Source organism: Myripristis murdjan, chromosome 22 (assembly GCF_902150065.1).
Source record: "Myripristis murdjan chromosome 22, fMyrMur1.1, whole genome shotgun sequence".
Taxonomy (NCBI): domain Eukaryota; kingdom Metazoa; phylum Chordata; class Actinopteri; order Holocentriformes; family Holocentridae; genus Myripristis; species Myripristis murdjan.
Genome location: NC_044001.1, coordinates 5,835,779 through 5,859,427, shown reverse-complemented (window position 1 = coordinate 5,859,427; position 23,649 = coordinate 5,835,779). Strand labels below are relative to the sequence as shown.

General features: G+C 42.4%; 2 protein-coding genes across 3 annotated transcripts in view; both read right to left on the bottom strand.

Moving 5' to 3' along the window:
- The window catches only part of eif2ak3 (eukaryotic translation initiation factor 2-alpha kinase 3), a 43,503-nt gene extending 38,009 nt beyond the window's left edge, over nucleotides 1–5,494 (bottom strand). Inside the window, exon 1 of the mRNA XM_030044787.1 lies at nucleotides 4,874–5,494. Within this exon, the coding sequence (XP_029900647.1) occupies nucleotides 4,874–5,175 (302 nt within the window). The 5' untranslated portion in view covers nucleotides 5,176–5,494. The remainder of the gene's footprint in view (nucleotides 1–4,873) is intronic.
- A 1,479-nt stretch (nucleotides 5,495–6,973) lies between these two features.
- On the bottom strand, nucleotides 6,974–21,693 carry rpia (ribose 5-phosphate isomerase A (ribose 5-phosphate epimerase)). 2 transcript variants are annotated; one of them, XR_003927768.1, is made up of 10 exons: nucleotides 21,340–21,693; nucleotides 20,219–20,279; nucleotides 19,991–20,046; nucleotides 19,544–19,603; nucleotides 17,787–17,851; nucleotides 17,626–17,694; nucleotides 17,225–17,366; nucleotides 12,022–12,121; nucleotides 9,982–10,191; nucleotides 6,974–9,928 (listed from the first exon to the last, which is right to left on the bottom strand). XR_003927768.1 is itself a non-coding variant. In XM_030044552.1 (9 exons), exons 1-9 carry the CDS (start codon nucleotides 21,493–21,495, stop codon nucleotides 10,094–10,096), a joined length of 807 nt encoding a protein of 268 aa, XP_029900412.1. In that variant the 5' UTR covers nucleotides 21,496–21,692; the 3' UTR covers nucleotides 6,974–10,093. The 2 variants fall into 2 exon arrangements, 1 of the variants encoding a protein (XP_029900412.1); XM_030044552.1 differs by having other exon boundaries at nucleotides 6,974–10,191; nucleotides 21,340–21,692.
- Nucleotides 21,694–23,649: the final 1,956 nt, after the last annotated feature.

The window sequence follows — 23,649 nt, the reverse complement described above, 5'->3', positions numbered from 1 at the left end:
CACATGAAATGTTTCAAAAAGAGCCCGTGTGTTTGAAGAGCCCCATCCCAAAATCTAATTTGGAACGGAAAAAAATAATAATACAAAGGATCCAGTCTGTAAAACCGTTATTATGCTGTCAGCAAAGGACTTAAGTTACCCAAAATCTTTCTCAAGTGGATTAAGTACCCTCAATCGTTTTAAAAACAGCATGAAGTTTTTTTTTTTATTTCAATTGTCAAATCTCATTTTGGAACGAAACTCTCCGCTTCTGGTATCTAAGGACATTTCTCACAATATCAAGAGGGTGTGTCATTATTGTCACAGGGTGTCACTTATCAGAAGTCCTGGTGCACACACACACACACGGTCACTGTTTGACTTGGAGGACTGAGGCCACCGTCGGTGAAACCTCGCAAGGTCACTGAGAAGAAGTGGCAACAAGTTTCCAAAGGGCCGGCCCAGTTAGTGCTGCAAGCAGGAAGTCAGCTTCACGAAAAGTCAAGTTCAGGATTTCATATCAACACATTGGCTTTGTTTACTTCAAGTGTTATCATGTGAATGTTACATGAGAAACACTAAAGGAGAACAGCAAATTATGATAAAAAACTTCTGTCATGATGCAAAAATTTTTTTACACTCGCTTCAAGTGGACAAGATTTCCTCCCTAATTAATCATTTAAAATGACAAAAATACATTTGTCCAATACATAATATGGGCACTGACAGTTGAAAATGTGTGAAAAATCTGCCCACAACAGTGTTGTTGCTCCCATGTATAAGGGTAGCACTCGGGTTTTGTAAACACAAGCTGGTGTGCTACAATATTTATACGTGCATTAGTGCATTTTGATGTTTTTTTAATCCTCACACAGCCTAAATATAAGCTGTCACTTAATGACAACATGTGCGATACTAATCAATTCTTTAAAAGTCTTTTCCACCCTATTTTTCTTGTGCTATATGTTTTACGGTGTTCAAAAAGTCTGTTTTTCCACTGCAACCCTGCTGACGGACAAGCACTTTTTTTTTTGTGACATATCATAAGTTCAACTAAAATTCGCTTGACAGCTGGATGTATATACCCAAGGGGCAACATTAAAAAGCAATGTGTGTGTGTGAAAGAGAGAGAGAGATGAAGTGAGAGAGAGAGAGAGAGACAGCGAGTACAAGAGGAGAGGAGACAGACATCAGCTGAGTGAGACAGGCAGACATGCAGACAAGGTGTTATTCTGATGACTTCCTGTTTGTTAAAACTAAACAGGCTGTACAGAACAAAAAGTGAAGTGATAAAGACAGTTGACTTAGTTCACTCACTTATTGGCTTTCTGTCTCCCTTTTTTTTTTTTCTTAATTAGGGCAAAATCAACATCCAATCCAATCACTTCCTGCATGGCTTCATTAGACAGGCTTGTGTGAAGTGGTTTACCTATTAATTCATCTTAGAACCATGTTAATTCAAATTTTATCTAACCTTTCGATTTAATCAATCTTAGTTATTGGCTTTTATTTATGTGAGCGCATGTAAATTAGTGTGTTTGTGGGGCTATGTTTGAAAAAAGATTGGGTTTAATGCAATAGCTACAGTTTGACAGTTTTTTTTTTCTTTTTCTTTTTTTTTTTTTTGCTGCATACGATCACACAGCCACAAAAATGACAGAACTGTGAGTCACCCATCCCTGTGCTGTAATGCAGCCAGTTTTTCTATACTGCCCTGTGTACAAAACACTGAAACCAAAGAGTGACGGGGGGAAATTAAAACTCTAATGCTATGAACAACATTACAATAACAAATCTAGCCTATGTCATCAAAAACAAAAAGATGTCACAAAGCCTAAAATGACAGATGACTGGAAAAATAGATTGATGGAGGAAAGGGGGAAGAGATCACAGGTGAGAAACAGAAAGAAAGGTGAGGGGAAAGAAAGAGAAAATTAAAAAAAGAAGACTGAAATGGAAACAGACACAAAGAAAGAGAGAGAAACAGGGAAACAGACAGAGGCAGAGTTATACCAGCTGTACGTATAGAAAGCGAGCAGGAGCAGGGTGTGACCGGCTCCGTGATGAACGCTGGAGGTTTTTTTTTTTTTTTTTTCTGCAGACGTTCACATGCCTGGCAGGGGAAAAGGCAGCTTCTATCAGACCAAATTGCTTTGCTAATTACTTTCGATTTCCACTTGACGCGATGTTGCAGATGACAGTCGGAAGCCTTCGCCTCCTCGCCAACACAACAGCCCTCGCCACGCCGCCCTGGGACCACAGTTATTTTGACCCACACTTCCACTCACATAAGTTTGTGTCCTTGCTTGTGAAGTGATCATAAGCAGCAAGTCACTCCAATCCACTCTCAGAAGAGATGTGGTTCAAGTTCTCTGTCTCCATTCCTCTGTCTTAATCGGTTTTTGGTTTTTAAATTGTAATGAAATCCAACTAATCACGCTTATTCCTGTCAAATAATTCAATTTCAGCCTGGTCCAACACACCATACATCATGCTTACCGGCTCTCTGCTGCACCAAAAAAAGGCTTTATACTGCATTACAAGGAGCAGTCATGATATTTGACATTTACAGATGTCAGTAAGCCTCAGGTGAGCCTCGGGACACAAAAAGGTTCATAACCCATTTTCCAACATGATGCATGTTTACCAGGGAGCAGGAACTGTAGCAAATAAGTTTTCACATTAGTATCAATTTTGAGGCATGACAAGCTATCAAAAAGCCTCACAATGCTTAATTCTTACCATGACAAGTTCTTTTTTTCTAGTTTACAGACATTTTCACCAAGGGAGCAAATTTACTGCGGGTGATTCCTTTCAGAGGAGCAGACTGCATGAGAATAATTTACTGCAGACAACAGCGTGTTTTCACTCAGCAGTGACAGGTACTGAAACAGGAAACATTTTAGGAACAGCAGGGTATCAAATCCAAAGTATGGCAGCACAAGTGTCAGTGTGAAAACATGCCAGCGAGAGGGAATATGTTAAAGAACACACTGCGCCAAGCATCCCGACCGAGGTGGGCGTCAAACCTACTGTTTACCAAGGAAGACAAAATCAATGCCCTCCTCCCTGCACACTTTGGGAGGCGGTGGCATGGCTGGACAGGGTCAATATAACTAACTCTAGCCCGTACAAAGCACCAAACCTACGCTGGCCAGCATCCAAGACAAACAACAGGGGAAAAACGCCTGTATGTGAAGTTTTCGACTGCACCACGTAAGATTCATCCTCCCCTGCAGCTAAATAGGTAGCTAGATGTCCAATTCCCACAGGGGGCCACACTTAAAATGTATGTTTTTACGGTGCTGCAATGTGGTGTGGATAAGAGCACCCAGCATGTGTACTTTTTACTGATGAAATCTGCATCTCCTCCAAGATAAACGCCTCTACAGGGGCGGTTAAGTTTATCTCCTCTGTTGTTAAGTGAGAAACAGACAACAAAACTATCCCACCTGCCTCCCTTCCACTTTGTAAAACAACAAGCCACATGATCGCAGTCGCATCGTGTCAACATGTGCAGCCAGACACCAGCGAGGGTATAGTTTTGATGGACGATCACCATGCATTACCACCAACACTGTCACTGCAAAGACTCCCAGCTCACTCATGCACCAAATGAGAAGCTGGAGTCAACTTCACTCCTCTGAGCTGCCTGTCTGCTGGCACAGGGAGATAAACAGCGGCTGATGAGAGGCTGGAATTACTGTTAGATAGATAGATAGATAGATAGATAGATAGATACTTTATTCATCCCGAAGGAAATTCACAGTTTCCAGCAGTATCCACAGAGTACAAGATTAAGTAAATCAAAAATAAATAAAGAATAAAGATGACCCTCGAGATCTAAAGATCTAAGTACCAATGTGCAAAAAAACAATGTGCAAAAAACCAATAAAACCAGTGTGCATCGAACAGATAATAAATAGATGATAAATGCGCACAGAACAAGCAGTGCTCAAGTCATTTGCTATGACTATTAAAAAAAGGATAAAGGCTGTTTTGTTTTGTTTTGTTTTTTTTTTAACTCCTACAAGCCAATCTGACACAGCAAACTGACACCTGCAGAAAGGGCACTGCATGAAGCCAAGACACAAGTGGGAACTTTCCTGCAACATCGCATCCATCGCAACTCTGGACCTTTAAATCAAGCGATCAAGAGTGATGTAATTATCCACGATGTCAACACACACACACACACACACACACAGATTTAACACACAGTCTGCAAACTTCACCGCTTGATTCCACTTGTTTTTTCCCCTTTCACTTTCACACAGTCGGCCAGGGAGCAGCTTGCACACTAAATCAAATGAATTAAATGAGTTGCGTTAACTTAGCTGTTAATCTGCGGACTCGATTAACAGCTTAAGAGAAGCAGAGTGACTAAACACGCATATCAATAGCCTCGTCGTCCATCACAAACTTTAGCCGACGCACTCCAAAACGCGCTTTGCCCGGACATGTGCCAAGCCGAGCCGAGCCGTGCTAACCTCCATCTACACACAAAACTCACATACAGTCTGTTTTTCTAACTAGTTTATCACTTTATAACATATAAAGCGAATAAACCGACACGAGAGTTTCTGCTCTTGTTGTTTTTTTTTCCTCTGCTGGCACCGCTCTAACTTTGCATGAAACGCCTGGATCCATTATCGGACACGCGAGCTATCCCCCAAGTGTGGATAACGTCAAATGCCTGTTGTTGCTTTGTCAGCTTACTGGCATCATTTGACACGTCTTCCTTAAGTGTTTATGTAAAAATGTCAAAGTTAAGTTCGCAGCATTGCCTGATAATGGAAGTTTCTAGACAAGGGTGGATAGTTGAAGGCAAAGTGCGTTAGAGTGGGAGGTGTCCGATAATGGATGCCGGGACCAGACCGTTAGTTTGAATTACCTTGTCGACCGGACGCTGCCGCTGCTTTCTCCGTACGACTCGTCGCCCTCCGCCGTCGCCCCGTTCTCGTCGTCCTCCACGGTCACGTCTCCGCTGACCGGGGCTCCTACGCTCTCCAAGCCCCGCTCCATGACTCTCCCACCATCTTCCTGCGAGGACGAGCCGGCGGAGCTCCGGGCGGCGGGCTGCGGCTCCCTCCCGATGGCGGAGCCCTGAGTTTGCGAAGTCCCGATCAGCGCTTTGAGCACCAGCAGGAGCACCAGGGAAATGCTCACGTTTCCAGAGTGAAGCCCCCTTTCCATTTGTAAGACTGGCACATTAGTGAAATAGGCGATTTACATGCCACTGGCCTTGTAAATCTTAAACACGCTCTCTCTCTCTCTCACACACACACACACACGCACACACACACTAAACTAAACTAAACGTGCAAAAAAAATGATCTGCAAAGCGAATCCCGTTCTTGTCTTGCAGGACGCCCCTCCAAATCTTTTCTTTAGGTAAACATAAACAGCCACTGGGACACCATGTTATTCCCTTTATACTTGACTCCAGACTTGCCTTAGTAACGCTTAATCCCGCCTCGTTTCCACACCAGGATTGGTCAGTAAAATCCGTACCTTTATTAAAAATTTATGCAGGAATATCTGATTGCGCCACATAACGTCAATCACACCAAGCCACATACTAAGCACAATCCGATTGCGTGATGTGTCTGTCACTCGAAGGGGCGGGCTCTGGACGCGCCAGCCCCCCAAACACTGAGTTTCATTGGACAACTCAGCTGTCAGTCAAAGCGGCGCATGCGCACGCCGGGCTGCCACAGAACAGGGAGCGAAAGGTGACGCAAAAAATCCCCCGATGTCGTTTCCCGCGGCAGGGGGCTGATTGGCGGAGGGTGTCGCCTCTCGGCCAATAGCAAGACAGCGGTGCAAGAAAGCGGTGCTATTGGTTGGTTTGCGCACCCGCGGACGCATTCGAGGTTGGTGATTCGTGGCGTCGGCTGTCAATCATGAGTGGTTGTCAGGAGCAGCGACCAGCCGACATGAAAACACCAACGTGGCTCAAACTGTAAGCTGCATTTCCTCTTCCTCGTCACGAGTTGTCGGATAAATAAACAGGCAGGGCGATGACATAATGCCCGCCTGAGGGACTTTCTCAGTGTAATTTAATTAATACAATTTTTAAATATTGGAAAATATCATGAGAATTTGCCACAAGCCACAGTATCTTCCGTTTCGCCGCATACAGTTGCTGCATGTTATCTAGCGTTTATAACTTTATCTGGGGCATAGACATGGTTTGCAGTATGTGAAGTCATTCTGACCCATCCTCAGCTCACTTTGCTGTATGAATGGTTTCTGGCTTGCAGTATAGAGCCAGTCTGCTGCCATCTCTGGCGCCCCCATGTGGCCTAGAGCAACACACGCATACACATACACACTCACACTGCAGGGTTGATAATGCACCATGGAGTTTGATTCCTAAAATTATATCCACCAACTGAGGGCAGGGAGAGCGACTCTGACACAGAGGTGGAAAAGCAATGAGATGCATTTACTTCAGCTGCTTTCAGAGGGCATTATTGTACTTTTTGCTGCGCTGCACTTATCTGAAAGCTGTATTTGCAATGCAGAATATGCAAAATCTCAAATAAGATGCATTGTTGAGTGCAAACTAGTCAACAGTGCATGGAGCAGTTAGAGCTACAGCTTTGAAATCCTTCTCACAGGTTAATGCATCAATTAACACCCTAAAAAAGGAACCATTCTTCACAATTACCACTCTTACTTCTCATCTTTCACTACATTTTACTTATAATACCTCTATACTTTCACCATGGTAACACTCTGAATGCAGGAATATTTACTTTAATATTTTTCCATTGTGGTATTGATACTTTTACTTAAGGTATTTTTACATCATTGTCCTAACAAACAACATGACATGAGTAATATTGGTTGTTGAACATGTTGGACCTGAACAACTTTTTGACATTTATTTTTCATATACCCCTGATCCATCATACCTTAAGTCTGTAATCATTTTTTATAGCTTTCAGGAAATAAAAACAGTGATAAAAACAACCAGGAGGCATAATGTCTTAAGGTTTGGTCCTGTATTTGGTTGACATACAAACCACAGTAATACCTTAACACAGGAAGAGAGAGAGAGAAAAATATCACAGTCTTAGTGGTAAAGAAGAGTAAATGAAGGAAATGCTGGTGCAAAAACTACCTAACATGGTCTGAAATCTAACACAGCCCCAAACTGTTTTAATCTCCCAGCCTGTGTGTTCATCAGAGGCTCTCGGCTATCTAAAATACAAAAAAAAAGGAAAAAAAGAAAAAGCAAGTGTAAGGCATTTCAACATGGAGCCAGAGGCCAAGTGAAGAGTTTGATTCTAGAGTGAGATATCCACCATTATATTGAGAAGAAAAAAAAAAAAGACACCTACGCTTACAAAATTATTAGTTGCACAAATTTAAAACTACCCATAGTGAGGTAAGATGTCCCTGGTACACAGAATGACAATTTCACAAAGTAGATCCTCTATAATTTGAGATAGAGTGTTGAACTTTCGGCAATCATGTTTGAACGGGTAACATTTTGGAAATGAACTCCCAGGTACTGCCGGAGAATTGGATATGAGCTGCAGACTGGAGGCACGTTGCAGGCCTGTGGGGAGATCTGTGAGGCCAGCTGCTCACCCAACACAGATGTGAAATCAGCTACACCTTTACAGCTGCGACCACGCCGGGTTCGGTAGAGAAGGTAATTTCAGATACCTGGGACTTATTTCAAATCTCAACAAGAGACAGGCAGAGAGCGAGCAGCCTGTGAAGAGAGCGGAAGACAGTTACTGCTTCGATTTCGGCTGGGCTTCCCTCAGACGTTACAGCACAACATTTGAAGCAACACACATGCAGTCTTGGTGCAGTAACCCTCATGGGCAGCTGTTGCATGGACGGCTACGTTAACCACATGTTTTCTTACAGCTGGAATCGAAGACGACGCCCTGGTGGTTAGGGAGGGAAAGGCACACGTGCGCATGCACTGCAGCGACAACCCCACCCCACCCTGTTTATTCACCATGTACTCAAAATACAGGACGGGGAAACTCTTACATTCATATTTGTTAGACCGACTGCCCATCGGCATTACCACACGCCGCTGTCTGTGTGTTGTTACACTCTGAACTGGGAGAAATGATGGCACAAGACTTCCTGTCACCGCTTGGGTAAGGTTTGAGGAAACTGCATGCAAGTGACCAAACAGGCACAGAAAAGAAGAGCTACACATGCACGGCAGAGACATTCAGCGGACTGACTGTGAGGAGGAGGAGGAGGATGGGAATGATAACTCCAGACTTCTGCACTTGAACACTCCTTACTGACTAATTTGACAATAGAGCGAGCGCTGCTGAAAACACAGGGGAAATCACACCGATTCCCCAAACTGTCTGGACTCCCTGAGCCACACTAATCACAGGAGCAGGACCCTGACTCGAGCACGACCTCTAACTCACCAGCCAGCCAGACCCCGACAGCAGGATCTCCACATGATGGCTGGACACCAAACTCAGGAGGAGTTGGGGGGAGTGGAAAAACTTTAAAGCCAAACACAGGGTTTCTCAGTTTCTCAGCATTTGGCGCTCTGCTAGCCGACAGAGTGAAGGCTTTTCAAGATTGTGCATATAAAATGTTCTCCATGGCATTTCAACCACTACCAATTTCTATTATGAGTAAAAACGCTTGGTGAATTAAGTGGCTAAGCTGCGATCATGGAAATTGAATGTGTGTCGCTCCATTCAATTTCATCAAAACGGTGCAAAGTTAATCCATGCATTCAAACACGGCGACCGCAGACAGGAAGAGAAAGCGGAAAGCTGCAGGTTTCGGTTTCACTGAGGTGCAAAACATCTCTGAAGGAAAGGTGACATTGTCGGTCACACTGCGAGATAACGTTTTCAATTTGGGGGAAAAAAAAAAACATTGCTTGAGACACAAGGACGAAGCGTCTGCTCTTGCAGTGCGATTTCACCTTCACCAAAGGGAAGTGGTTCTCAGCCAGTCAGGTGCTGCAGGTTCACCAGCTGTCGTACATCGTGTACAGCTCCGTCCCAACCCGTGTGTGTGTGTGTGTTTTGTTTTTATGCACTGTGTTTACTCATCAGTGCTCTGCTTCAGTCACTGGGCCTCTTGTGAACACAGTGACTCCAAAACAAGACATGACAGAGTATGTTAACCGAAAATATTTGCTAATTAGTCAACTTTTAATGACTTTACAGCCTTTCTGCTTGTGTTTAATATATGATGGGGATTGTGGCAGGACATTAGGCAGCTCTAGGACCTACTGTATTCTCCGAAATTATCCCATTTTCCCAGCAGAACACAAAAGCTCCGAGGCACATCAGCTCCTTGATTGCTCGCAGTGCCTCGGGCGCTCAGCGAGCTGCTGGACTTGACCTAAACTGCAGCAACCTCCATGAAACAGTATGATTATAAGCTTGTTAAAGTGAATTTAATTAGAGTCATTTTTTTGTCAGGATTGTACTTGTAAAAATCTCCAGGCACACCTTAGTGCTCTCCACAGCACTGCAGCGCGCCTCAGCAGCCTGGCTGAGAACCACAGACCCACACACATTCAATCAAACCCCCTAATTACAGCAAGAGGCTCCAGTCCCGGTGTGACCAGGCAGCTGACCTGAGCAGGAAAAAAAAAAAAAAACACAGAGAGAAAAGGAAAAAAGAAATATTCTAAACTACCACAGATGCACTTGATTTTACTCATCAGGCACTTGAACACTCACAAAAATGAAAGCACCACTTGCAGGATAAACAAAATCAAGTGCTCCTCAGTCTTAAAACACTTTTTTTTTTTTTTTTTTTTTTGGAAATGTGTGAGAAGTTTTCCGCCACACTCTCGTCCAGCTGAATGCAGGAGGTGCAGCGCCATCCCAACACAGTCCGTGAGTGTTGTACTAGTGTTGTCACGATACCAAATTTTCGACTTCGATGCCAATTCGATACTCGGTACCTTGACAGATAAACTCTGCTGCTGGCCTGTTAAGCCGTTGGGCATCCCGTCCATCTTTTGGGTACCATCTTTTGGGAGTTTCGGTACACCGTGCAACACTAGTGGGTAATGATCAGATTCGGCACTTGAGGGAGAAGTGAGGTCGTTCAAGATGGGCGACGGCGAATATGGCAGAAGTCTTCAGTTGATCGGAGCGTCCCGAAACTGCACGCTTCCGTCCTCCATCCCGAAGTAAGCCCGCTCAGCCATCCTGACGAAGAGCCCCGTCTCCACCACACCTGACGGGACAGAGAGCCACACGGTCAGCAGGCCAGGTCCGGCTTGTCTGGCAAAACTCATCTTTAGGGCCAAATGGTCATATTGTCACCGGGTCACGATAAATCAAAATCAGCTGTCATGGCAAAGACCGACCCCTACACACAGTCTGCACTTGGGCATAAATTAACTGCCCAAGTAGTTTTCAACTGATTTTAATGATTTGATTTATTTATTTGCAGAGGGACAATGCAAGTTAATGAACAAACACCATATATGAGCACAAGAGTACAAAAATAGTGTTGTAAACAAGCCAGGTTGTAGCCAAATGCTAATTTCTGCCTGTAGTCCCTGGTAAGATGTTCCTTGAAAGGTAAAAAAAAAAAAAAAAAAATACAAATCTAAAAACATAGTCCATATATCTAAGTAAGGTAACATGACACATCTCACAAGTTATAATAGGGCCTAGGCTAATACAGTACAATACAGTAAAATATGAAACAATACAGCAGTACTAGACAGATATGACATTTAACCTTTAGATCAGTAACTATAATAAGTTAGAGGTTTTACTGTAACCCAATTCAAAGATACGTAGATGGAGGCCTACACTATCAGCCTTAATATTAAGTTAAAAGTATGCCACATACGTTTAGGAGTGTGCACGTTCCCATTTTATTTATACTTCTGATTAAATGTGAATTTATTTGCTGGTTCTGACAAAACAAACACACCTTGTTTCCAACCTGGCAGTGATGTGGACATGTTAAACCAAGTATGGACCCAAATCCCTTTTCCCACTGATGTCGAGTGAAAACAAAGTGGAAGTCACACGGCTCTACAGTGCCAGTGCTTCACTCACATTCACCGCTAAAAATAGAAATGTGCAAATGGGGAAAAATAATTTATGAGCAGTGTGCGAGTAGATTTCAATTTACCGTCAACTTTTGGTAAAACGTTAATGTTATCATCAGCCGAATACGAATCAGCTGTGGTTATTAGACAGCAGTACAGATTATGAAACAGTTTCTTTTAGCTGCTTCACAATAAAAGCCTCACCGATTGAAAGCTTCTTAACATACAAAAACAGCAGCGTTTGCCTCTAGCAGGTATGGGCCAGTGTTTCATATTGGTGGTGTGTTACTGCTCGGATGTGTGTCCCTGAGTGTACACACACACACACACACACACACACACACACACACAGTATAAATATGTATGGAATAAATTGTTAATAATCTGTGTCACTTGAACATTTTTCACTCTGCTCCTAAACGGCTTTGTGTGCTCCTAAATTTTCCATTTCGGAGCACATGCACTTTAAAGTTAGTGTCGAGCCCTGGAAGTTTGCAATTGCTCACCCAAACACTTTGTTTATCCCATTGCAGAACTACTTCCTCCTACAGCAAGCAGACCGCAATCACGGAAGAAGTTGTGCAACAGAGTTTTGGTGAGTAAGCGTTAACTTCCATTTTTTAACTTAATAAGTGAAGTTTGACTCTGTTTTGAACTTTTCTTCTTCTCCGAGGTGCTTTAAAAAAAATAATAAAATTCCTGCAGTACAGTGTGTTTCAGACCTGTGGGGAACACCGGACTACATTAGTTAAGAAATTCAAGTAGTGAAGTCTATTCAGGGACAACGATTATTCTCAAAGATGATTTAAAATGGATTTAGTGCCTGAACACGGCCGACACTTGTCGAGTCCTGTCTTGGCGCGTTCTGGTTTTGTCCCATTTGAGTGTCTAACGCTGCTGTTTCCTAACGGGACGCCCCCGCAGGATGCACGCGCTCACAAACCCCCGCCCTGACGTCAGATATCGGACGGAGCGGCGGTCGAGCGGCCGCGTCTCACCTGGGATCATCTTGATGGCGGTGTTGACTTCCTTCCAGTTCTGCGCGTGCTCAAACTTCCAGTCCAGGATGAAGTTGCTGTTGTCAGTGACCACAGGCCCCTGGGAGGGAGACACACACACACAATTGAGGCATCAGTCACGAGTCCTCACAACAACTGCTGCTGCTGCTGAGGAGCCCTCCAGCAAGGCATTAACTCCTCTTAAAGAACAGCAGCGTTATCTCACGAGAAAGGTTTCCCATGCCCCTCGGCCACGGTGCTCAATGGAGACAGTTTTTTTTTTTTTTTTTTTTTTTTTTTTTTGGGCCGGCGCATGCAGTGAGCTGTGCCAAAAGTTCAGACTCACTGAACTTTGACCCCGCCATGCGCTGACCTTTCAGAGCACAGCCAATCACAGCCCTGCACATCCGACTGCAGCTGCTGCTCCAAAATGAGGGAAAATTGATTGTGTGTGTGTGTCTCTGAATTTTCCTGAGCTCTAAAACAGCTCCATAAAGGCGGACAGAGAGCACAGCAGCATGTGGAGATATATCACACTGCAAAACCAATATCACTTTAATCAAAGGCACAGCAGGGCACTGGAGGTGGGTGTACTGCTGGGTAGGAGGATAGGAAGCGTGTATACTGTACACTTTATTGGCTATTAGGCTGATAGATGCCCAGAGGACTGCAAGGAATAATCATTTCAATGACTGATTAATGTATTGACAATATTTTAAGATGAACCAAATGATCCTTTTATTATTTTTTTTATTTATTTATTTTTTTTTTTTTAATCTGTTGTATGACTCTTATCTTCTTTTAAACCTTTTTTTTTATCTGTATCCTCATTTTAATCCTCATTTTCTTAACCACTGTGTCTTTTATTGTAAATTACTGTGCAGCACTTGATAAACTTTTTATGTTTTCGAAATGTGCTATATAAATAAAGTGGATTGGATTGGATTGGATATTTATAAAAGAATAAAAATGATGACAAATAACCATCACAAGTCCAAAGTCATCATACTGTCTTCATATTGCTTTGTTAGCCAAAACCCCCACAGTATTAAATTTATTAATGATCTGAATGAATGGAGAATCTTAGCATCTTAGTGAAGCTGGGATCAGCAAATGTTTTTTTGTTTTTTTTTTTAACTTGCTAAATGACAAACAATTCATCAACAACTGAAATTATAATCAATTCATTTTCCTCCACTACCCTCCTGAGGCACAAAGGCACAAGTTATCAAGAGCCTGCAGGATAAAGACCCCGTGAAACAGCATTTTACTTCCTTAATTTTATGTATTTCCTGTCATAACAGGACGTGAGGGAGGGCTTAACACGTGGTGAGAATATCAGTTAGGGAGAGAGACGGTTTCGTGGGATGGATGCAGGGGCAGGACTGTTTGGAAATCTGTGACCATTTTATTGGTTTATATTTTTGTGTACACCTACTGGTGCAGGAAAAAAAAAGCTGTTTTCAAGGACGTAAAAGTCATTATATGGAAGATTATCTGAATATACGATGGGCTACCTAACTTGACAGATGAGTCCGAGTCTGATTTCTTGTGATCAGCAAATTTTTTTTTTTTTGTTCATACTTCTGTTTAAATTGTTCATTGTTCATATTTCTATTTTTTTTATATTCCTTGTTTATAGTGTTTATATTGCTTACTGCTATTTATCATCTGTGTATACTGTATATTTCTTCTAAATGTGCACATTGACCCACATCTATGCACATTTTATACACCTATGCACACGGTTTTTTGCACATTGCTTTTTGCACACTGTTGTACCTAGATCTCTAGTGTGCTGTACTTAGATCTTATTCTTTATTTTTTATTTATTTAATCTGTAATCTGTGGATACTGCTGAAAAACTGCGAATTTCCTTTGGGATGAATAAAGTATCTATCTATCTATATATGTGTGTGTATATGTGTGTGTATGTATGTATGTGTATATGTGTGTGTATATGTATATATATATACATTTTGTTCTTTTTTCATTAATGCATAGTAATCTTGTTTTTTGACATGTCTGAAATAAACAAACTAAACTATCTATCTATCTATCTCTTGTTTTGCGGTGGCGGGGGAGCCCACAGGACTTGAATGCAGCACCGGAGCAGTTCAACACTCGGCTCTCCAAAGTGGCACAGGAGCACCAGGGCCTTGTTTTAGTAGGATCACGCGAGCGGGCCTTTGCCTCTCAGCGGCCTGCAGCAGAGGACGGCGGCTGCACGGCGAGGCTCTTCCCCAGGTGTGAATGTGTTTAAGTGAGTGAGTGTGAAGCGGGGCGTTGATGAGAAACAGCATGTGTGAAACCTCCTCTGGGTAAACAAAGAGGGAATTATCTACTCACTAGTATACAAACTGCTCCCAGACTACACAGTCAAGGACAGTGGGAACAATAAAAAAAACATCAAGAGCCAGAATAACAAACATCAACACTCCCATCTGCTGTGGATGCTGGGGATTAAAAAAAAAAAAAAAAAACAGAAAATAAAAGAATGAAAGAAAGAAAACACAAGTGGGAGGCGAATTACCAACGTTCCACTCTGCAGCCCGTCACAGATGCAGGTGTGTGCTTTCACTGAGATGTAAACACAGCTTTTAGAACGTGACCCTTTACATGAAGGCTAGGAAACGAACTTTTTTTGTGCACCGTCTTCAGTTTCTGCCTCAGCTCAAAACGCAGCAGCGACGTGCCCATTCTGAGGCGCCCAGTGGGATCCTGACGATGGAGCAGCGCCTCTAAAAAGACGGATGGATCCCTGCCAAAGTGGCTGGCAGGGAGGACAAACCTCCCAGACATCATTACCAACATCTGGCTGGTGGCTGTCAACTTCCCACCCTGATTCCATGCGATGTGAAGTCTCACTTCCCACGTTCACACGCCTTTCCCCCGAGGTCGGCGAAAAGAAAACCGAGGTCAGACCGCATCCGGCAAAACACTGCTGTTGTGTCTCAAATCGCGCACTTCTGCACTTACACTTAGTATTTTGAGTGCATAAGTGCGTTCACACTGAAAATACTAACAAAATGCAGTGCACTGCAAATACCCGGATGTACACTCAAAACGGTCAAAAAGTTGAGTGTGGAACGATGGACACTTATCACCCTAACAGCACCACTGACCGGAAGGAGCTACCTAAAAAAGCTGAGTTGACTTTTCGTTTTACGACTGTTAATATGGCACTTTATTACGTTTTAATTTTTTTCGGGCGAGAAAGTAATGACGTAGATTCCAAATATGTGGTCAGTTTGTCCAAATAACATCTGTTTTGAAAATTGCTTCGACGTTTTCGGATAACTCACAAGCTAGCGATTGTGCAAAGTACAGTCACTTCCGGTTGTTTACAAAAATAAAACTCTTAATACCTTAGAAGCAGTGGTGATGCTTTTATTTTGAAGATAGGATGTGTACACGTCTACTTCTGGATAACTTTACCACCGAAAACCAAAGCCGGCCGCGGCTCCGGTCAGCTCGCCTGATGCTGACTGTGGCGATCGTCATTTCCGGTAAGTGCGCCAATTGAGACACCCTTCACTGTCGAAATTCGCGCACTGTGCCGGTAAGTGTACTGTCAGCTAAGTGTACTTACAGACAGTGCACTAATGGAAGTGCATGATTTGAGACACGCCATGCAATTTGGATTTACATCTTCGGCGTTTGAGCTGATGCTCTTATCCAGGTGGGAGTTCAGTCCCGGTCTTGCTCCAGGACCAAACATGTCATATTTTGATTAAAAAAGGACAGCCTCTCCATCCACTAATCCACCCTCACTGCCCACATTACACTGAAACACAGGCTTTGAGGCTGCAGGAATGAAAAACAGGTTACTAATATATTTCCCAAACCTAGAATGACCAGAGCGTTGCCGTGCATTCCTGTGTTTCACATCCAACTTCTAATTGGGTGTAATTACAGACATCTTTTTGTCAAGAATTATAATTAAAAAAAGATGCTGTCTGCATTCCTTTCTCCTGACATTTTTTTTGCTCCATCTTCACATGCAGTGGACAAAGAGAAGGCTAATTACTAAAACACACCCAGGGTTACGCTGCACAAAATTAGTTTAGGTAAAAATGTCGTACGTTCTGACAGAATTTAAGTAACAGAATTATGATGGACTCCTAATCTCTACTTCAGGGTTAAGATTTTTAAAAAAGTAAACTGGTCAAATTCAGTTTGGTGAATTTCAGGAACATTAGGGAACACTTCAACTCAATCTGCTAATCTGCAGCTGCACTCACCGATCCTCTCTCAGATTACACACTGTACTGTTTAACCCGCCGCTCACAGGCGACGCACACAACCGAGAAAACACTTCAGTCGCTGTGGAAACAATCCTACACACTTCTGATAAGCAGCAGCATCAAGGACACACAACGTCCTGAGCTGGGAAAACCTCATCAAGTCGACAAAATGATGTGCGGTTTGCCAAATGTGACCCGGTTTGGCCTCTCCCGCTCTGCTGTTAGCATGAGGTGAGAGTCACATGGCAGCACGAGGCGAGCATCATCCCACTGAGGAGGAGTGCCTGAGCCTGAGGTCAGTCCGTGCGACACACGATGCACATCACACACACCGTCACACACAAGTCATTCAGCTCCCGTCTGAAACACCGGTATCTGTCTGTCTTCTTCCTGTCTCCTGCCTTTTGCATCTTTCTTTCTGTGCTGTAACTTCACTAATAATTCATATGTTGTTATAACACCTATGCTGCTTGCACTTTCAAAATTACATCCTTGTGCATCTCTTTGCACCACTCAAAGGTGTCCTGTCCCATTCATGTTGTCAAGTCCCATTTGACTGTACCAACGCCTAACTCCAACGCATTACAGCAAATAAAGTTCATATTTCTAGTTTTTCCGTCAGTTATAATAAAAAAAAAATCATAATATCTGTCACAATAAAAGCAACATGATTTTTTTTTTTTTTTTTTTACAGTCGATGTTATCAAATCCCCTGCTTGTGACTGGCCTTTGTGTCAAACTGTGGTTTTTAACTAAAGGAGTTCTGAAGCTCAGTAAAGAACAATATTTCTGTGTTAATATGGAAGCAAATGTTTTTTTTCCTTTTGATTTATTGCATTTATATTTAAAATAAATAAATAAATAAATAAACTAACTTGCCAATGACATAAACTGCAGTTTTAAGTGAAAGGAAGTGGCCTTTGCTGTGAGAGCAGCCTGACAGATTGTCCACTCACTGCTTTGCTGACAGCCATCCTTAAGTTGGCTTCCCCTCCGAAGCGCTTGGCTATCGTCCTGGAGATGGGAACGTACGCCATGGGAATCACCTCGATGGGAACCCCCTTCTTCCACTGCTGGCCCAGAGCCTTGGAGTCTTTCCTAAGATGGGGGAGGAAAAGAAGGAGAGCTGAACACACTTCCACAAGCACACACACACACACTCAGATATATAAACATGTAGATTTCAGTAGAGGTTTTTGGTTTGTTTGAAACAAATCAGAGCAACACATCAATATTTTTCGCACTTCTGACAGAAACTGTGACTCTAATCCAACACCAGCACTAACCCCACAAACATCCCCACCGCTCTTACTCCAGTCATGGCACATCTGTCGAGGTAAACTGAGAAAACACACACCTGTAGTCGGCAATGACAATGAAATGTTTGGCGCAGCCGGCCACTATCTTCTCCTGAGTCAGGCAGCCCCTGAGAGACAGACAGACAGACAGAGAGTGAGACAGAAGCGTCTGCAAAAGTGTGTTATCTGTCAGGAGCAGCAGACAGGACGGGGGACTCACCCTCCCCCTTTGATCAGTGTGAGCTCTGCGTCCACCTCGTCCGCCCCGTCGATCGCCACATCCAGCTGTGTGGGAGTAAACAGAGACAATACAATAATAATAAAAAAACAAAGCACAGAAAACGACTGAGAGAAACTGTTGTCCGTGTCCTCAGAAAAGTTCACATGAGGCTCAAGTTTTAAGGCGCTCACACACACACACACACAGAGAGAGAGACTTTGCAGTTTCGGGGGTAAATCTAACAGCAAGCGCAGCACAAACAGCTCGAGAGAAACAGCCAGACAGGCAAAAAGCAGACGGCTCAGAGAGACTGGAGTGCTGTGTCTCTACATGCAGCCACAGACCTGATCAATACACGTCTGATCAGGTCCAGCACCAAGTAACGGCTGGCAAACGTCATCTCCGTCAGCCTGAACCAGTAAAAAATGAACTAACCCACAGCTACGAGCCATCAGAGCTGACCCCTTTGGTTAACCATTTGATTAATTAATCAGATTAATTAAACAGTTGATTGGTTGATTAGTTTTCCTACTCCACAAGCCCCGATGCTGGATGGTGAATATCGACAAAGTCAAAGACACGTCAAGGATCCTGGATGTATTATTCCTTGCAGGATAATAATAATAATAAAACTTTATTTGTATAGCACCTTTCATACAAGAACTGCAGCTCAAAGTGCTTCACAATAAAAAGAAGAACATTTGAAAACATTAAAATAAAACATTAAAAACAGCACAGGGTGGAATTAAAAAGAAAAGGCTAAAAACGAGAACTCTGAAATAAAACAAAAGATGCAAATAAAACAATAAAAGACAACAGTGTGGAATAAAATAGGAGCTGGTTAAAGGCTAGAGTGAAAAGGTAGGTTTTTAGTCGTCTTTTAAAGATATCTAGTGAGCTGGCTTCCCTGATGTCTAAAGGTCGTGCGTTCCAAAGTTTGGGGGCGTAAGTAACAAAGGCATAGGGAACCAATAAGCCAGCAGCAGACGATCACAGTGCTCTTTGGGGTGCAGAGCCAATAAGGGAGTAATGACGTGTTTGATATTGCATCTTTGTTCCTTCACACTGATTTTGGCTTAAAATGCTTAAATGTCAGCGATTTTTGCACCAAAAAAAGAAAAGGCTGTTGACGAAGCTGAACGGCATAACATCAAAAAAGTCTCTATATTGGATTTATGTTCATTTTAAGCATAGATTGGGATGGGGTTAATGATGAATTAATCAGATAAAAACAAAACAAAGCCTTAGCCAGGCCAGGCCGACTAGCCACTACCAAGCCTCTACTAGATGAACATTAACTAGTGTGTAAATCAGATGTCACAAGACAGTGATGTTTACCAGCAGCCATGTCTGGTCAGCTAGACAACAAAATGACATGTATTCCCGTCAAAATGATCAGTTCCCAGTCAAAAACGGCACAAAAAGCGAAGAAATAACTTCAGCTTTTCACAGCCCGTGTTCCCCAATGAGCTGATGACCTCCAATATGGCCGCTCAAGGACACGTAACATCAGCTGAACCTGCTGTTGACATTCTCCGAAACACTCTCAGCAGCCCGCCTGATCTCAGATTCATGAGACACTTTCCAATCGCAGGCCGAAAAAAAAAATGGACAGCAATCCGGTTCGAGCTGACAAGATCTGAATCTTTCATGACTCGAATCCCCGCGAAGCTTTAAATATTCAGGCGCCGTGGCACATTCCCCGCCAGCACGGGGCGTTTAGGTGCGTTTAAAGGTGTGTTTGAGCCGGTCGTTACCTCTGGGTGCCTGTCCAGGTCGGAGAGCGTGAGGCCGTGCTGCAGAATCAGCTGGCGAGCCTGCGGATGAAGAGGGGAAGAGGTGAAAACCACAAAAAAAAAAAATGTGTGGAGGAGGGGGAAATCACTTCTAGCGCTTCACTATCATCCATATTTGCTCCACAGGCATTATTGTCTAGGTGCCGCGGCTCTAATCTCCTTACTACTGGTCGCTTGTAATGTCGCTACTTAGAGGAATTAATGCTGCTTCTCCTGTTGCCTTTTTAAGTCGCTTTGAATCAGAGTGTCAGCTCAGCGCTTAAAACAAACACGGGGAAAAGGTTTAAAAAGGTGATAAAGTGCATTCACGTGCCACAGCGCTGCACGTCAGGTGTGCAGCGTACATACAAACACACACACACACACACACACACACCCTGGGCAAGTGTGTGCAAAAGCCAAACCAACCTGGAAGGAAGTGGGCACACACACGATGTTGAGCTTCTCCTGACGGACTCTCTCCGCTGGAATAAAAACGAAACATATCAGACACATGGATGGATGAAGCTACTTTTCCTTGTTTTGCAGCAGATCAAGTTGAAAAAAAAATGGCGTGGGTTTACTTTTCATTTAAAATAAGCCTCACATGATCCACGCCAGGAGCCACACCTCTGACTTTCTCATCGTTTCACTCACCTAACCTGTCCACGGCGTAGACGATGGTGGAGCCGCTGCCCACGCCGACCACCTGGTTGTTCTGCAAGGAAAGACAGGAACTCAAGATTTACACCTTGGGGCATTTCACACCAACACATGAGGCTGGTGAAGCCCTGAGAGAGGCCACGTGCTGGGAGCTTGACTGAAAACAACATGAAACAGCACTAATGTGTCTGATGTGTGATGGGTTAGGTTATTTTCCACTGCTTTTCCACTGTTTAAATTGTTAATACTTCTGTTTAAATTGTTCATATTTCTATTTTTTTTATAATCCTTGTTTATAGTGTTTATATTGCTTCTGCTATTTATCATGTGTATACTGTATATTTCTTCTAAATTTGCACATCGACCTACCTCTATGCACATTTTATACACCCATGCACACGGTTTTTTCTGTTGTTTTTTTTTTTGTTGCACATTGCTTTTTGCACACTGGCTTGTACTTAGATCTTATTCTGTTGTACTTAGATCTTATTCTTTATTCTTATTTTTTTAATTTACTTAATCTGTAATCTGTGGATACTGCTGAAAAAATGTGAATTTCCTGCGGGATGAATAAAGTATCTATCAATCTATCTATCTCTATCTAATCCTCATTCATGGAGCTGTTGGGTGAGGAATCCCTGCCTGGTGAAAGAGTAACCTGGTGAAAGGGTAAACCACTGCTGCTTTAACAGTGCTGTGTCATGCAAAGCCACACAGCAACACAGCAGGACAAGCCTCTTTGCCCAGCTTCAGTTTCTAATTTCAGGCGGCGAGGTAAACTCATGCATAATCCATTTCACAACTACACTCGCAGGCTCGCCAGCAGCTGTGATGCAACTCTGCCTGTTAGACTGTCCTCTGGTACAACACGGAGTCTCTTGTAAACGAAGCCAAACCTTTAGCGCTTTAGCTAGGAAATGTCAGAAATGAGAAAAAGGAGCGGCTTTCAGAGTCAGCTAGCTCGGAGCTGCTAGCTGCGCATGTGGGAGGGAAACATCATGTCGCCTGATGTTTACGCGCAGGCCAGCGAGCCGCCAACACGCATTAAAATAATAAATAATGAAACTATCGGTGTGCGGTGTGTGTGTATGTGTGTGTGTGTGTGTGAGGTTTACCTGGACGTGGTTGTCCACTGCGGCATACGCGGCCAGTTTCTTCGCCTCCTCGGCCATGCTTGCAGCCGCCCGGCCGGACACACACACGTGTTGCTGGCTGCTGCGCAGAGCTCCAGCTGCGAGGCGCCCGAGCCCGGCCCCCCGCGGCAGCCGCATGGCCCTGCCCACAGACAGGCCGGCGACAGACAGGCGGAGCCGCAGACAGCCCGCCGACAGACAGACAGACAGACAGCGCTGCTCCAAACCAGGAAGTGAGAGCGGAGCAGCAGCAGCAGCTTCAGCGGCGTGTTTTAATCCCAATCCGAGATGACTCGTCGACACCTGCGCGCGGTGCTCGAGCCGCTCGGTTCTCACATGACTTGCAGATCTGCGTTTCTGCGCGCAGCGGCGACATGTTGGTGACGTGAAGACGCACAGAGGAGGCGTTCAGAGCCACCTGGCTGTTCCGCTGGGTTACAAAAACAACCGTCTCATTTTATTACATTGTCAGGTTTTTGTTTTCATTTTTCAAGAATGTCTGTATTGATGTATTGATGTATTTATTTTCCAAAAATTGTTTATTTATGTATTTACTATTATTTTTATTTATTTATTTACTTACTTACTTACTTAGAATTATTTTTATTTGTATTTATTTATTCATTTAGTATTATTATTTATTTATATTTTTTTATTTAGTTAGTATCATATTTATTTATTTAGTATTTTTTTTATTTAGTATTTTTTATTTAATTTAGTATTATTTTTAATTTTACTTATTTATCTAATATTATTTTTTTATTTATTATTTTTATTTAGTTAGTATTATTTTTATTTTTATTTATTTATGTATATATTTATCTAGTTAGTTATAAATTTATTTTTTTAGTTAGTATTATTTTTATTTTATTTATTTATTTATGCAATTAGTTATTTATTCATTTTAATATTATTTATATTTTTGTTTTTTTTTATCATACTTAGAAATACTTTAGAATTACAATATTATATTATATAATATTGTATATATTATTATATTATATTTATTTATTTATATTCATTAATGCATTTCTGTTGTTGATTCTTTGTTTCTTGTTTGTTTTATGTTTTTTTTTTTAGTCAAGGATAAATCACTGCTGTTTTGGTAATCATTAGCAATCTTTTTTTTTTTTTTTTTTTTTTTTAATCAGTGGTAAAAAAAAAAATAACTAGAACTAGAACTAATGATTATTTGTTCCAATTAAGTATTTACTGTATAAAGTGTAAAAAAAAAAAAAAAAAAAAAAAAGGATGACAAATGCTCCTGGGACATTGGCAGAGCCCAAAGTGATGTCTTCAGATTTCATAGCCTACTCAGGCAGACCAGCAGCCAATAAATAAATAAATGAATAAATAAACAACAATAAAAGAAACGGAGCAGTCAGGGATGGCAGCCTGGCAGCACAATCCTCCACCTCATCCTGCTGCACCTGACTGCATCCTCACAGGAAGAGACGCTGCATTTTGACCTTCAGGTGGCCTTGACCCTGACCTCATCATGTGTTCATCCCTCACCCTCTCACCAGTCCCTCCATGAAGTCTCATCCAAATCCAGACGTTAGTGTTGGAGTTTCCTCACCAACAAACAAACAAACTGAGGTGACAAAATTACCTGAAACTACTGAGTTCATAATCATATAAATATAAAAAGAAAAGCAAATCTTAGCACCGGAGTGAACCTGATCTCAAGAAACATTATGGATTTTTAACACGATAAATATTTAAAGCAAGTGATTATGAAAACTATTACCAAATCATTCTCTGTTGATTGACTAACTGATGAACTGATAGTTTCAGAAACACAAATAAATACTGATTCTCTCAATGAAGACACGCACACACACAGATACTGTACATCACTACTACTCTTTATTTGGCAAACAGCTTGAGATAGTCTCTCTTTTTCAGTGTACAGTATATATATATACTATAGTAAACCAACACATTCTGTTTGATAAACATTTTTTTCTTATTTTTACATATTACAGCTTACAAATATAGCTGATCTTTTTGACAAAATTACAGATCTGTTTGACACCTAAATTAGTTATGATATATAAAAATCCACACATTGTACATTCATGATTAGAAAAAGTAGGCTATATGAAATCAGGATAAAACACCACAGTACGCAATTTCAAACAAATCCAATTAGGGGGGAAGTCAAGGTTTTCACAAAGAGAGTTATGTCCTCCGCTCCGAGTCCACGGGTGTCCTCCAAGAGACGTTTGCCGCTATTCCAAATCATCAGTACAGAGAAGATATCAAGGAACAACAACAATACTGTCACAG